The sequence below is a fragment of the Canis lupus genome, chromosome 15, assembly GCF_048164855.1.
Source record: "Canis lupus baileyi chromosome 15, mCanLup2.hap1, whole genome shotgun sequence".
Taxonomy (NCBI): Eukaryota; Metazoa; Chordata; class Mammalia; order Carnivora; family Canidae; genus Canis; species Canis lupus.
The window spans coordinates 39,991,668-40,006,857 of record NC_132852.1 but is presented as its reverse complement, the minus strand read 5'-3'; the positions used below and the strand labels follow the sequence as shown (position 1 = coordinate 40,006,857).

At 37.7% G+C, this 15,190-nt stretch overlaps 1 protein-coding gene across 9 annotated transcripts in view; it reads right to left on the bottom strand.

Moving 5' to 3' along the window:
• Window positions 1-15,190, bottom strand: part of PSD3 (pleckstrin and Sec7 domain containing 3) — a 592,272-nt gene that overhangs the window by 443,138 nt on the left and 133,944 nt on the right. For all 9 annotated transcript variants that reach the window (XR_012007747.1, XM_072776763.1, XM_072776762.1 and 6 more), the window contains exon 2: window positions 2,706-2,814. Coding sequence is in view for 7 of the 9 variants with exons in the window: in XM_072776763.1 (XP_072632864.1) it covers window positions 2,706-2,814 (109 nt within the window). In the remaining 2 variants the exon portion in view is untranslated. The remainder of the gene's footprint in view (window positions 1-2,705; window positions 2,815-15,190) is intronic.

Sequence of the window (15,190 nt, the reverse complement as noted above, 5' to 3'; positions counted from 1 at the left end):
GTAGCTCACAGCCTCATTAAGTCACATCACAACTCATGTCACACATAGCTCAGAGCCTCTCAACAAGTACCAACCACTGCTCTAGCCCTTGAGAAGCTCCTGAAAGCTACAGCTCCAGGAAGCAGAGGGAACACAGAAACCAGAGAAGCACAGTTATCTGTTTCCTTTCACTATACTGATGGACAGATAATGAGAATCTAGATCTTAATTTCAAGCCAAAGGATTCTTCCCACTATTCACATGTTCTCCTGTATCCCATCCAACACCCTAAGCCTTGTCATTGATTCAAAATCTCCGCGGTAAGCTATAGTTGGCAAATAATCTTGACTTGTTTTCCCTGGAACCTCCCACCTACAACTCCTGTTAAATCCCTGCTCAATGGCAAAGTCTAAGCCTTCTCTTGTTGTAGCAGCACCACTTTCCTTGGGCCTGACTGGGGATCACAAACCAAGTGACTGTGCCTGATCTGATTATGTCATTACTAGGGCTCTACCCCTCAAGCGACAACACCAGAGTATGACTGGGGATGTGTCCATTTCTCCAGCAGGCTGTTTCTGAAGCACCTAGTCTAAATCACTTATTAAATTCACTTTTTTTTTAAGGAAAAAAACAATCTTTGTGGAAAGAGGTATGTCCATCAATCAAATTCAAATAAAACACTGTCCTATTCTCTCCACTACCTTACCCTACAGTCTTCTAAATTTGGGCAGTGTTTGGATGAAAGATGACTAGTCTATGTAAAAAACTTCAATAGTGTTTTTGAAATGAAAAAAATATGCCATAAATTTTGTAAAGATATGAAAAGATACGTAAAGATATGAAAATGATCTTACAACCCTCCTGTGGTAAGCAACAGCTTCTGCTACTCTATTCCAATTTCCAGATCAATTCATCTAGATTTGCCACTTTCATTTGCACACCTGGATAAAATTCAAACTCTTTACCTTGCCGTAGAAGGCCCTACATGTTTTTGCCCCTTTTTAAATGATTATCTTGCTAAACTTCTCTCTTACTGATATGCTTTGTTAACCAACCAGGCTAGTCTCTTTCCCGTCCTTCAAACAATTTTTATTTTCTGCCACCATACCCTTACTCATATCATCCCTTCCAACCTGAAATGCCCTCCCCAGACGTCCTACTAATCAGAACACTAGTCATCCTTTACAAAAGAGTCCAACTTCTACTTGCTTCATGAAGTCACGCTGACAGTAATCATTCCCTCCCTCTAGTCACTTACAGAAATGTTACTCCCTGACCAAAGGAAAAGCTCCTAAAGGCAAAGAATTCTAACTTCTTTGCCCCTCACAGTGTCAAGTACAAGTGACTACACATAATAAGTGTTCTTTAAATATATCTGTTCAATAAATGTATGCATACTTTCACACTAGAAACAAATAATACTAACATTTTCACCAAGGCCAATAAAAATAGGTTTAAAATGTCATTAAAATTTCATTTGGATTTGCCTCAGGTATACAGGTATACTCAAAACCTGAATAAGGAAGAACCAAACTCACCCACCAAGTCAGAGAACTATGTAGACATTTGATACTATCTCTACATAGCGAAGTAAAAATAATTTTTTATCAAAGTCCAAAAAAAGCTTAATCAGCACAAAATCACAATGTGAGAAGCAAAGATAAGGCTATGTCAAGGACTTTTAAATAGTCTTGGGTGAATCAGTATTCTCTGTCTGAGAAATAGTGAATAGATGATTAAGTGCCCCAACCTCAAGCCCAGAATAGTTAGGTATTTATGCTGAATGATAAATAGAAATTCGAGAACTTTAATGAAAGCAGAACGATTTTTAAAAGAATAATCAAGCTGATTTATACTTCATTAAGAGTCCTCAACTATTGAAATGTCTAATAAGTATTCATTATTAAGATAAAAGAAATTATTAAACAGATGCATGTGCACTACATTCTTGCTATCCCCAAATATTATGGGGATAATCCTATCTAACATGTAAGTCAAAAATGCAGTTATTATTTAATATTTTTTCAACTGAACAACAGCTATATTAGGTCAGAATCCTTGACTACCCAAAACAAAAATCAGTGTCAGACAGTGATAAAATCGAGGAAAGTCAGGACTGTACATCTAAATCCCAGCTTCAAAGGTCAGGGAAATGAGGATGATGATTACAATAAATAATAACATCAGCAAACACTTTCATAGCACTTATTACATGCCACACATGGCTCTAAGATCTTCATAAATGTCAATATATTTAAAACCTTAAGAGAACTCGGAGACATATGTAACTATTGTCTTTATAACATGTATAATCCCATTTTACAGGTGATAGCACTGACACACCAACAGATCAGCCTACTGAAAGTCACGAACCTCATAAACTACAAGGCTGGACTTCAAATGCAGTAGGTCTAGCTCCAGAGCCCAGGCTCCTAATTACAAGCAACATCCCTTCCGAGGTAACTCCCAAACACACTGATAACCCCTTTATCACCTACTGAGTATTTCTCCACCCTCATTGCTGCCTTCCTACCCCTTTGAAACCTCCTCACTTTAATTATTCTTCAAAACAATCTTTCTAAGAAATACAGGATGTGATTCTTGTAGCCTCTTCTGGGTAATTTCAAATGAGTTCTTGGTTTGAAGAATTCTCAGTTTCTGATATTTGAAATTTCAGTAGCATTTCACATCTGTTACCTGAAGGGGGAGAGTCAGGAAACACTTACTAGTATTTGGAGATTTCTCTTCAGATCTGCCAAATAAAAATTCATATTTGGCCTTGGCAACACTCTGGGAATGCGCTGATGCATTGTTAACCCAAACAAATGTCTCTGCCTGCAAAATTAAAACATAACAAGAACATCATTTAAAATATATCATAAAAAATACATCATAAAGCAAACCAAACACAAGAGAATGTTTAGGCAATAATGACATATCTACTTGACAGAATTCTACACAACCATTAAAAATGAAACATGAAAAATAGAACACAACAAAAAGCAAAATACAAGATGATCAATTCAAGATTGCAATTATAGAGAAAAATAAGCATACATCTATAGGGGAATAAGAAAAATACATAAACTCTGGCTTCATGGGGAGCAGAACTATGGTACAATATTTTTTTTAATTGAAGTATATAGTTGACATACAACATATTAGTTTCAGGTATACAATAGTGATACAAAATGCTCATCACCATAAATGTCATTACCACCTGTCACCATACAAAGTTATTCCAACAATATTGACTATATTCCCTATTCTGTAATTTTTATTCTTGTGACTTACTTATTTGGAAGTTTGACCTCCTAACCCCCTTCACCTACTTGGGCCATCCTCCCAGCCCCCACCTCTCTAGCAACCACCAGTTTGTTCTCTACATTTATGTTCTCTGCACTTATCTGTATTTCTGAGTATGTTTGTTCACTGATTTGTTTTTTAGATTCTATATATAAGTGAAATCATATGGTATTTGTCTTTGTCTTACTTATTTCACTTACATAATACATTCTAGGTCCATCCATGTTATCATAAATGGCAAGCTTTCCATCTTTTCTATGGCTGAGTATCATTCCCTCGTACATATATACCACATCTTATTAATCCATTCATCTGTGGATGGGTACTTGGGTTGCTTCCATATCTTGGCTATTGGAAGTAACACTGCAATAAACACAAGGGTGCATATATCTTTTCAAATCAGTGTTTCTGTTCTCTTCTTCCAGAAGTGGAATTCCTGGATTACACACTACTTCTATTTTTAATCTTTTGAGGAACCTCCACAGTTTTTCATAGCAGCTGTACCAATTTACATTCCCACCAACAGTGCATGAGGGTTCCCTTTTCTCCACATTCTCATCAACACTGTTATTTCTTGTCTTTTTGATAATAGTCATTAGTCATTCTGACTGTATGAGGTGATATCTCGTTATTGTAATTCACATTTCTCTGATGAGTGATGTTGAACATAGTTTCATGTGTCTCTTGGCCATGTGTTTGTCTTCTTTTGGAAAAATGTCTATTTAGGTGCTTTGCCCAATTTTTAATACATTATTTGTTTTTTTTTTTTCAAGTTGAGTTGGATGAGTTTCTTTGGATATTAACCCCTTATCAGATATGTCATTTGCAAATATCTTCTCCCTTTCAGTAGCTTTCCTTTTGGTTTTGTTAATTTCTTTTGCTGTGCAGAAGCTTTTTGTCTCAATAGTTGGTTTTTGCTTTTGTTTCCCTTGCCTGAGAAGACAGACCCAGAAAAATATTGCTAAAGGCAATGTCTGAGAGTTGACCGCCTATGTTTTCCTTCATGAGTTTTTTTATTCTAGGTCTTATATTTTGGTCTTTCATCCATTTTGAGTTTATTTTTGTGTATGGTATAAGAAAAGTGGTCCAGATGCCCCAATACTATTTATTAAAAAGACTGTTTTCCCCCAGTGTATTACCTCCTTTATGATAGATTTATTGATCATACAAGTGTGGGTTTACTTCTGAGCTATCTACCCTGTGCAATTGATGTACATGTCTATTTTTGTGCCCAGACAATACGGTTTTGAGTAACATACATAGCTTTGAAGTATATTCTGAAATCTGGATTGTGATACCTCTGACTTTGTGCTTCCATCTCAAAACTGCTTTGGCCATTTTAGGATTGTTTGTTCCAGTTCTATGAAAAGTACTATTGGTATTTTGATAGGGATTGCACTGCATCTGTAGACTGTTTTGGGTTAGTATGGATATTTTAACAACATTAATTCTTCCAGTCCATAACTGCAATATATCTTTTCATTTATTTGTGTCATCTTCAATTTCTTTCAACAATGTCTTATAGTTTTCAGTACAGGTCTTTCACCTCCTTGGTTAAATTTATTCCCAAGTATTTTCTTCTTTTTTATATTATTGTAAATAGGATCGTTTTCCTAATTTCTTTCTGCTAGTTCATTATTACTGTACAGATATTTGTATATTAATTTTGTATCCTGCGACTTTACTGAATTCACTTATCAGTACTAATAGTTTTTTAGTGGACTCTTTAGGTTTTCTATATGTAATACCATGTCATCTGCAAATAGTGATGTGTTACTTCTTCTTTACCAATGTGGATGCCTTTTATGTCTTTTTCTTGACTATATGCTGCAGCTAAGACTTCCAATACTATGTTGAATAAAAGTGACAAGAGTTGGCATCCTTGTCTTGTTCCTACTCTTAAAGAAAAAGCTTTTGGCTTTTCACCATTGAATATGAGATCAGCTGCGGGTTGCTGGAATTTTTTTAATTAAATTCATGTTACTTCTCTGTAAAATTAGAAAACTGTATTTTATTTTTAGATGCATCATTTTCCAAATGATTACCATTACCCCACAGCACATAGCAGGAATATTTGTGCATGGGTCCTACTAAAATATGCCAACAAAAAGTAGTCTTTCCCCAAAAAGAGACCATATTTTTATAATAAGGAACACCATTCAGCCAAATATGGGGCATAGAGCAGAAGTGCCAGTTATCCCATTTATACTAATTGTCCTAAATTTATTTATTTTAAAGATTTTATTTATTTATTCATGAGAGACACAGAGGGAGGCAAAGACATAGAGAGAGGGAGAAGCACGCTCCTCACAGGGAGCCTGAAGTAGGATCCCCAGACCGGGATCAAGCCCTGAGCTGAAGGCAGATGCTTAACCGCTGAGCCACCCAGGCATCCCACTAATTGTCCTAAATTTAAGCATCTGTCCCATTGTTCTTTGAAATCCCTTCAAGTCCTCTATTTGAAAGACTACAATAGTAACAGTGAAAGTGGTTCACATCATGGTTCTGAATTCCTATGACCTTCTTCCTGGCTGCTTTAGGCAACTGCCAAGAATCAGAAATGCCTCCTTTCTCTGGCCCAGGATTAATTAAAAATCAGTAACAAGGCAGAAGCTGGAAAACACAGAGAAACCTGACCTAGTTCAGTCAGGGACCCATTCTTCTGCCACTTTACCCCAAATTCAAAAATCAACCAGGATCCAGATACTGCCCTCACTGGCTTCCACCCTTCCAGTCATGAGACACCTTCCTTTCTCATGTCTAAGTAGCATACTTGACCATTCACTTTGAGAGAAACACAAAGGGTTTTATTGGCAACCAGGAAACTACTTCAAAGAGGGAAATTTTATTATTTCTATTATATTCTTTGGAGCAGAAATGATTGACAGTAGTAAGAAAGCCCATGATGAAGTTCTGATTCACTCTATCACGCTACTGCAGACCAGTTCAATGAGCAGGCTTCTCTTTGTTCTTTAATACCAATATCAAAAAGCCAGTTGTACAATTTTGAGATAACAATTTATTTCTTAAAATAGCTCTACTATCATTTAATGTTTATAATGTGTAAAATTTATCTTTTTGGTAAAGGTGCATGCTCCTCTTGGAGTTACATGCTTGATAATTACAGGATCTTAATCATCCTTTTCCCCAGCACAGAGGAAATAGCAACGTTTTAATGTATTTGGGGAGCTTCAGACTGGTAGAAGAGGAATATGGTGCCCTAATTTAGGTAGAGTGGTTAAGGAAGGCATTCTGAGGAATGAATGCTTGCAGAGATGAGAACAATGAGAGGCTAGGAAGGGCCAGAAACCTCCATCCAAGCAGAGGGAGGGTCATACAGGATGACTTTAAGCATGAAAGGGTTAGGCTACTGGAATGATTGAAAAGCCAACGTGACTACAGAATAGTGGGTAAATGGGAAACTTTAGTGACTGGCCAGGACAATAACACAGCAGAAAGTAATAGTAGAGAGGAGACAGGTACCAAATACACAAGGTGTGTAGGTCAAAGAAAGGTTTACTGGGAAGCCAGTAAAGGGTTTGTAATATACAGTGATTCACTAACATTTTTTAAAAATCATTCATTTAAGCTTTTAAAAGAATATTGATTGTTATAGGAAAATGGACTGAAATGCATCCAGAGGAAGCAGGCAACAGTTAGGAGTCCAAGTTAGAGAGTATGGAGGCTTAGAGTAGAACAATGGCATGAAAATTGGCTGAAGTAGATGAATTTTAAATATATTTTGTAGGGAGGTTCTACATAAATTTTCTGATAAATTGGGATTTAAGGAATGAGAGAAAAGGAGAAATCAGGGATAATTATAATGAGTAACATTTGCTAATCACTTAGTCCTGGCAAATCACTGCTCTGATGCAGCAGAGAGAAACTTCGCATGTCCATATTGCTTCTATTTCCCTTGATACTGTGACCTATAGCTTAGAAACTTCTGCTTACTGTAACCTGCACATGGGCATGTTACAGCTAAGATTTGCAAAAACTGTTTTCCATCCAAAATCTACCTCACCCAGGGAGATAAGAAAGTATGTACAAAAATGACTATGCTCTGTTCAAGATTTACGGAATGACATGACCAGATTTCTGTATGCAAAGATCAACTGACCAAGGACAAAGAAGTTACACAACCTCCTTCAGATATCTAGAGACATCAGTCACCTCTGGACTCCAACCCTCTCCCACTTCCCCTCTTCCTAACATAAAAAATCTCAAATCTCACGCCTGGGGAGATGGTTCTTTGGGACAATAGTCCTAGTCTACCATCAGTTCGCTGGTTTTCTGAATAGAAGTGCTTTCCTTACCCCAACATCTTGCCCTTGACTTACTGGTCTGTCATGTGGCCAGCAGAACAAGCTTGGACTAGGTGATGCTAATGCAATACATGGGGTATCTCATTTAACACTCAGAATCATCCTGTGAGGTGGGCACTACTATCACCCCACATACAGAAAGAAGCAATGAGTGGGTAAGTTACTTGTCCAAGTTTATAAATTGTGGATTCAAATCATGAATCCAGAACCCATGACTCTCAGGAATCTGGCCTAAGCTACTGGGTCCATGTACTGAGACCAGGGAGACTGGAGAAGGGACATTATCAATAGCTTGGATTTGTGCTTCCAGGTGACCTCTTAAGGTCTCAGTAAAACAACAGAAAAGAAAATCCTAAAGACAAAATCCATTACTATGGTTCTAAAAAACAAGAAAAGATGCCATCAATGAAGTACCAGTTTTAAGAAATTACAGAAAGATCATTTTTTGGCACAGTTTCAATTTAAAGCCTGAAAACTGTTCTCTAAAGGAACATTCCTCTTCAGCCCTTAAGGGTTCTTAACCTCAGTTCCATAACGGCCTATCAATAGAATTCTGGAAACCTGAAGTTCCTGAAGGGGGAAAAAAATTCCATCTTTATTTTCCCTTACCTTAAGCTGAAATGTAGCATTTTTTTTTCAAATATGAACATATGCAATGAACCACAGTAGTATTATCAGTAGCTGCAACTTTGTTACCAATGGAAATCACAACCATTTTCACACCATATAATGGTTACTGCAGATATCTTAAAACACAATTTACATTCATCCCTACTTTGAAATGATAGTAGTTACTAGATCCACCACTAAATTTTTTTTAAATATTTTTTATTTATTTATTTATGATAGTCACACAGAGAGAGAGAGAGGCAGAGACACAGGCAGAGGGAGAAGCAGGCTCCATGCACCGGGAGCCCGACGTGGGATTCGATCCCAGGTCTCCAGGATCGCGCCCTGGGCCAAAGGCAGGCGCCAAACGGCTGCGCCACCCAGGGATCACCCACCACTAAATTTAATTATGAATAAAGAAATGTATTACAATATCACAAATTTGTTTAATATTTTGTTAAATATAAATCATTAAACATCTGTTAAATACTATCACTAGTTTTCCTGAAGCTCCACGTATATTATTAAATGTACTTAGAAAGCATTATTCTGACAAGAGATCCAGAGCATTACCGGACTGCCGAAAAGGGCGATGGCACAAAAGAAGAGACCTTGCTTTTTACTATAGAGAACAAAGTGATGGCTACCACAGAGGAGGTGGGTGGTGGGACCGGGGAAATACATGATGGGGATTAAAGAGTAGACTTATAATGAAATGAAATAAAACAAATAAAAAAGAAGAGGCCCTGCTTCAATAGCATTGTTCCTCAATGTGCATCTCATCACCCATTAGTGACTCGATCAGGTTTTTATATAAATAAATTTATACACACATATATATTTAAAAAAATAAAACTGAAAATACCAGACTATGATACCTTACTATTGCAGTAAGATAAGCATTGCTTTATAAAATTTTAAGTTACTGTGTGCATGTGCACATGAACGTGTGTGTGTGTGTGTGTCAGAGCATGATGTAAAATGTGTATCTCATCGTAAATCACAATCAAACTGGTGCAAACACATTGCTCTAGAGAAGCTCTCAAACTTCAGCATGAATTAGCATCATCAACAGGCCTTGTTAAAACATGTACTTTGGATTCACCCAGAGTTTCTGTTTCAGTGGGTCTGGATGTTTGGCCTGAGAATTTGCATTTTCTAATAATGCTACAGGCAGTGTTAATGCTGGTGCTCCAGGGATTGAATTTTGTGAGTCACTGTCCTAGACCAATGTTTTTCATCCTTTCTTGTATATATGAATCACGTGGGAATATATTGTTAATATATAGATTAAGCAGGTCCGGTCCGGGGTGGTACCTGAGATTCCTGAGACTCTGCATTTCTAAAAAAGTTCCTGGGAGATGCTGACTCCAGTTCACAGAGCACATCTGTGCTACAGTTTGGAAGTAAAGTGGTGTTCAAAGTATATTCAGACTGTAGAGAAGAGAAATATTTTTTAAAGGGATGCTTTACCCAGAATTAAATACACTAAAAGGTTCCACTCTGATAAAGCACCCTACACTCTGACAATTATGAGGGATCCTAAACCCAACTTTCAAACCTGAATCAAAGCATTAACATTCCTCCACCTTGCCTAGTGAAATAAAATTCATTCTACCTACATTAATTTTATATACATATAAAATTATATACATCAATATATATATACACCTTATTCCCATGCCAAGTGTTATAAACAAGTACCCATCTCTACAATAATTTTTGCAGGTCTCTGAAAAATCGTATTTGAAAAGAGCAACTTGAAGGAAGCCCCATATAATTCAGTCCACATTTCCCTCTGTATTACTAATTGAATAAAATAGATCTTTTATTTTTATCAGTCATTTAGAAACATAAATTGCATTAAGAAGTATGGGATATGAAGTAACATTAGCAAATGGACTGTTAGATGATCTAGACTTTAATCCCACCAGGAATTTCCACTCAATCTCACACTAATGCTTATCTTTGGACTTTAGCTTCTCTATTGATAAAGAATGTTATTCATATTTATCTCTAAAATCCCTTCAAATTCTGAAGCACAAAGATTCTTCACACTTCTGAGCCACCTTCACAAATATTACATTAAGGAGGAATAACACAAATCCCCTGTGATAACATTACAATGACATGATTATCAAAACAGGCCCAGCATTTAAAGATGCGAGTCCACTGTTACATGGACAGGACAAATAAAATCTCAATCTTACTTTTTATATAGCTTTTCAAATTTGCAAAGAATTTTCTATTACATTATCCAACTCTCGGGATGTTGCTGAATCGCCGATCTTAGACACATGAGAAACACATGATGTAAAATAATTCTTCTAATTGTCTAGCTACAAAACATCAAGAGGAGAAGCCGAAAGCAGCAAGAAATTTTTAGATGTAAAAGCAGTTTGATTTGGGAGGAGACGGATGCGGCCAGAGGAAGAGAAGGGTGGAATAGGGGCTGAGAGCAGAGTTTGAGGAGGGTGTTGTATGTTCTTTCATTTCCTTATCATTTCAATTTCACCGTGGGGTTCAGAGCATATGAGAGCCTCCTAGTCAGTTAAAGCTGAATATTATAAATGCTTTAAGCCAGAGATGATTAAAAGCTAAAATAAAGTATTTTATTTTAAAAACAGTATTTCAGAACTCATGAAGAACAAATACTTGGTTCCAACATTCACACCTCATACTTGATCCTTCAATCTCATCTGCTCCCACTGCCCAGCAGAAATCAGGCCTGTGGATACAAGGCATTGTGCATGCCATCTTACATGCAGGCAGGGCTGAGTACTAATGCTGCAAAAGGCAACAGTCAATTAGGTAGGTGTTATGGGGTGAACTGTGTCCCCTAAAATTGATATGTTGAAGTCCAGTGCCTTAGATGTGACTTTATTTGGAGACTGTCTTTAAAGGGGTAATTAAGTTAAAATAAGATCATTAAGGTGGATGCTAATTCAATATGACTGGTGTTCTTATAAGAAGAGGAGATTAGGACCATATGAAGGCACAAGGAGAAGCCAGCCATCAGCAAGCCAAGGAGAGAGGCTTGCAGAAGAAACCAGCCCTGCTGACACCCCGATCCCAGACTTCTAGCCTCCAAATCTGTTGCTGTCTAAACCACCCACTCTGAGGTACCTTACTATGGCAACTACCACATTGGGGAAGGCTGAAAGAGCTAAGAGCAAAAAGGAAGTTATTTAGTATAACAAGTACCTTACATTCTGTCAAGAGAGAACAGAACCAAAGTCACACCACACAGTATTCACAGTCCAACGGGAGGGGAAGGTGGAGAGAGGAGTGGCTAAAACAAGGAGAATTAGTAAAAAAGAACTATCAGTTCCCCAGTTCCTTACCCCCACTTCAATGGGCAAAGGTCCCTCCCTAACCCAGGCAAAAGAATGGAGTTGCATTCACTAGAGACATTTTTTTGAAGAACACCTCCGGCTGAGGGACACCAGGCACAAATGACACAAGATACTATAGTGGAAATGGGGATTTATTTGCTAAACGTTAAGATGCTTAGTCTTCTCCCACCCAGGCTGTAAAATGCTGGCTGCACCCTAGAGTCTACCCTGCAGGCAGGCAAATAGATAAAGAGCTTTCTCTGCAGAATGTAATCAGCTCAAGAAAGACCTACATAATTAAATCAAGGGTCCACTAGTAAGTAGCTAACCAGGTCCTCATACAGTGAAATTTAGAACTACCAACTGGCCATTAGACCCCCTATTACATTACATTATATTCCTTAATTTTCCTAGCTATGATACTTTTTGAAAATTACAGTCCAGTTATTTTGTAGAATGTTCTTCACCTTGGGTTTGTCTTTACCTTTCCTCATGATTAAATTCACACTATGCATCTTCCATATGAATATCATAGAAGTGATGCCATTCTGCTCTTTGCATCCATCCTCCAGGGGGCACAAATTTAACTTGTCCCACTTACTTATTAATCTTATTCACTTTGATCTGCCAGGCTTTTCCACTGACAATCGCAACTTTTTCTCTCTGTAATTAATTATTATGCTGTAGAAAAATACTTAGAAAATATGTAAATACCCTGCTCCTCATCAAATTTTCAACCTATAAATTTATTTTTATCAGTAAAGGCTGAATTTACTATTTTATTCGGTGGGCTGTAATCTACTCTCATTATTGACTTCAAAGCTCAGATTGCCTGGTTTTGGCCAGTGGAATTTCTACCTGGCCTCTGTTTTTCTGAACATATCTCCACTATTCCATGAGTACCACTTTATTTTCTGGTACAACAGGACATTCCAGGCTTCTCCCTACAATCAGCTGTTTCTTTAAAAAAAAAAAAAAAAAAAAAGTCCCTTTCAGTGAAAGATATTATTTAGTATTTGGATAAAAGAACTGGACTTTGGGTGATTGAGTATGCTCATTGCTACTAGGGTGTACTTGCTTATAGACTGGCTCAGAGGACCCAGAGAATTTTAAACAGACACAAACATGTATGTTCACTGCAACAGGCCAGCATATCCACGTTCTAATCCCTGCTATCTGTGAATGCAGCCTGATATGGCAAAGACTTTGAAGACATGATTAAGTTTCTTGATATAAGGAAACTATTCTGGATTACTCAGGTGGGCCAAGGTTTGATACAAAAAAGAAGAAAGTCAGAGGAAAGCAAGAATGAGAGAAACAGTGCTGTTATTAGAGCAGTGAAGGGTCCAAATGCCCCTTGTAAGGAATGTGAGAAATGGCAGTTCTAGAGGCTGGAAATAGCAAGAAAACTGATCCTCCCTCGTTTCTAGAGGAACCACTACCTTGCTGGCACCATCATTTTAGCCGCTAAAACTCATTCAGACTTTGGGCCTCTAGAACTGTAAGAGAATAAATTCCTGTTGTTTTAAGCTACCACATTGCAGTACTTTGTTACAGCAGCCATAGAAACTGATAACAAGCACACAGACAAATATATATATATATATATATATATATATATATATATATATATATATACAGAAGTGCATACTTTTTATTCTATAATTATTTCTACATCTATGCAATCAAAAAACCAAGGACTCACATTCATATTTTTTCCATGAATATACCTTTTGTGCTTTGAAGTACAAATGAGTTGTTAATGAAATAATCACAAGACTTATCAAGGAATTGTTATTCCACTAATATTTTCCTTGTTATTATAGTTCATTCAAATATACTCCATTATTCCACTAAAACTAAGAAATTTGTATTGCTGAAACACCAAAAATAAAACCATCCATTCCTTCCATTTACATGGCTATAAATAGAGATATTCAAATCTTATCATGTGTAGCATCTTTCCATTTAAAAAGATTACTGGCACATGCCTGCCTATGAACAAGCAGAAAAAACACTCGTGTTTGAGAAGAGGATGGCCCAATTGATGGGCGGGAATTTACAATTCCCTATAACTAGCCCCTACTATTTTGACAAGCTAATAGGTTAGATATTCAAAATCAGTAACAGCACCAAGGGAAATTGGGACAGAGGGCCTCTCAAGAGTAGAGAGAGGCCAAAAACAGTCAGGAGATAAACAAGGTAACAGAAAGCCATTAAAAAACAGCATCAAAACTAAAGAGCAAAGCAGGAAATGGACTACAAGACCAAAGAGAAGACAGTGGCCAAAACTAAAGCGCAAAGCAGGAAATGGACTACAAGACCAAAGAGAAGACAGTGGCCAAAAGGAGAACTCGGCTCCTCACCTAATCACTATCTAGCCCTGCTCCCAAGCCTGGTTTTTACTGTGTGTTCACAAAGACAAGAGCTGAATTCATGGCTTTTTAAAAAGCCCCGGAGGTCCATTCTTTTGCTACCAGCTGTTGTCCACTCACTCAGCCCATTTCCTGAATGCATACTCCCCTGGGGCAAGGCAAGTAGGGGTTCTGGGGCTTCTCCAGGGATGGGGTCAGGGAAGCTGGCCTAAAGGGGGAGGCGGTGGCAGGAACTCCAGAGCAGAGACAGACTTACCTTGCTGCCCTCCATTGCGGAAAGTCAAAGGGAAGAATAAGCAGGCTTTGGGCTACAAAAGGCAAGTCACCCTCACAAACACGGATTTTCAACAGACAATGCATGAGCTAAAGAATAATGAGTGAATGCAAATTACCTTTGTTCTTAAATACAGAACACTGGAGAATAAATGATTCACTGAGAGGTATCCTCACTTTTATAGTTGTAAAGACATTTACATATACCCTCCTCCCACCCACCTACCCACATACCCCACAGTCTAGATCAGGAGAGCTTCTGCAGATTAGAGGCTTGTTCTATTTTTACATCTATAATTGGAATATAAAAATCATGTGATAAGCTATATTTTTTTAGGCTGAGCTCAAATAATACTTAGTGCTTTACTAAGTATTAAGAGTTAATTTTGGGAAGCCGGGGTGGCTCAGCGGTTTAGCGCCTTCAGCCCAGGATGTGGTCCTGGGGACCCGGGATTGAGTCCCACATCGGGCTCCCTGTGTGGAGCCTGCTTTTCCCTCTGCCTGTGTCTCTGCCTCTCTCTCTCTCTCTCATAAATAAATAAAATCTTTTTTAAAAAAAAAAAAAGAGTTAATTTTAAGAATACTTGATTGAGCTTGCTGGAAACCTAGAAACTGGGGATCCCTGGGTGGCTCAGTGGTTTGGCACCTGCCTTCGGCCCAGAGCGTAATCCTGGAATCCTGGGATCAAGTCCCACGTCGGGTTCCCTGCATGGAGCCTGCTTCTCCCTCTGCCTGTGTCTCTGTGTGTGTCTCTCTCTCTGTCTCTCATGAATAAATACATAAAATCTTAAAAAGAAAAAAAAAAAGAAACCTAGAAACTGATTTGTTCCTGTGGAAAAATAAAAGCAGAGTTCCAAATAATGATAAACTCTTTATTATTTACCTATACATTTTACTCAGACATATAGTAAAATCTGGTTAACTGAGGTTGGTAGCTCATATAAATTTATGAGTGAAGACTACTGATATGAGTGATTACAGATCCTTA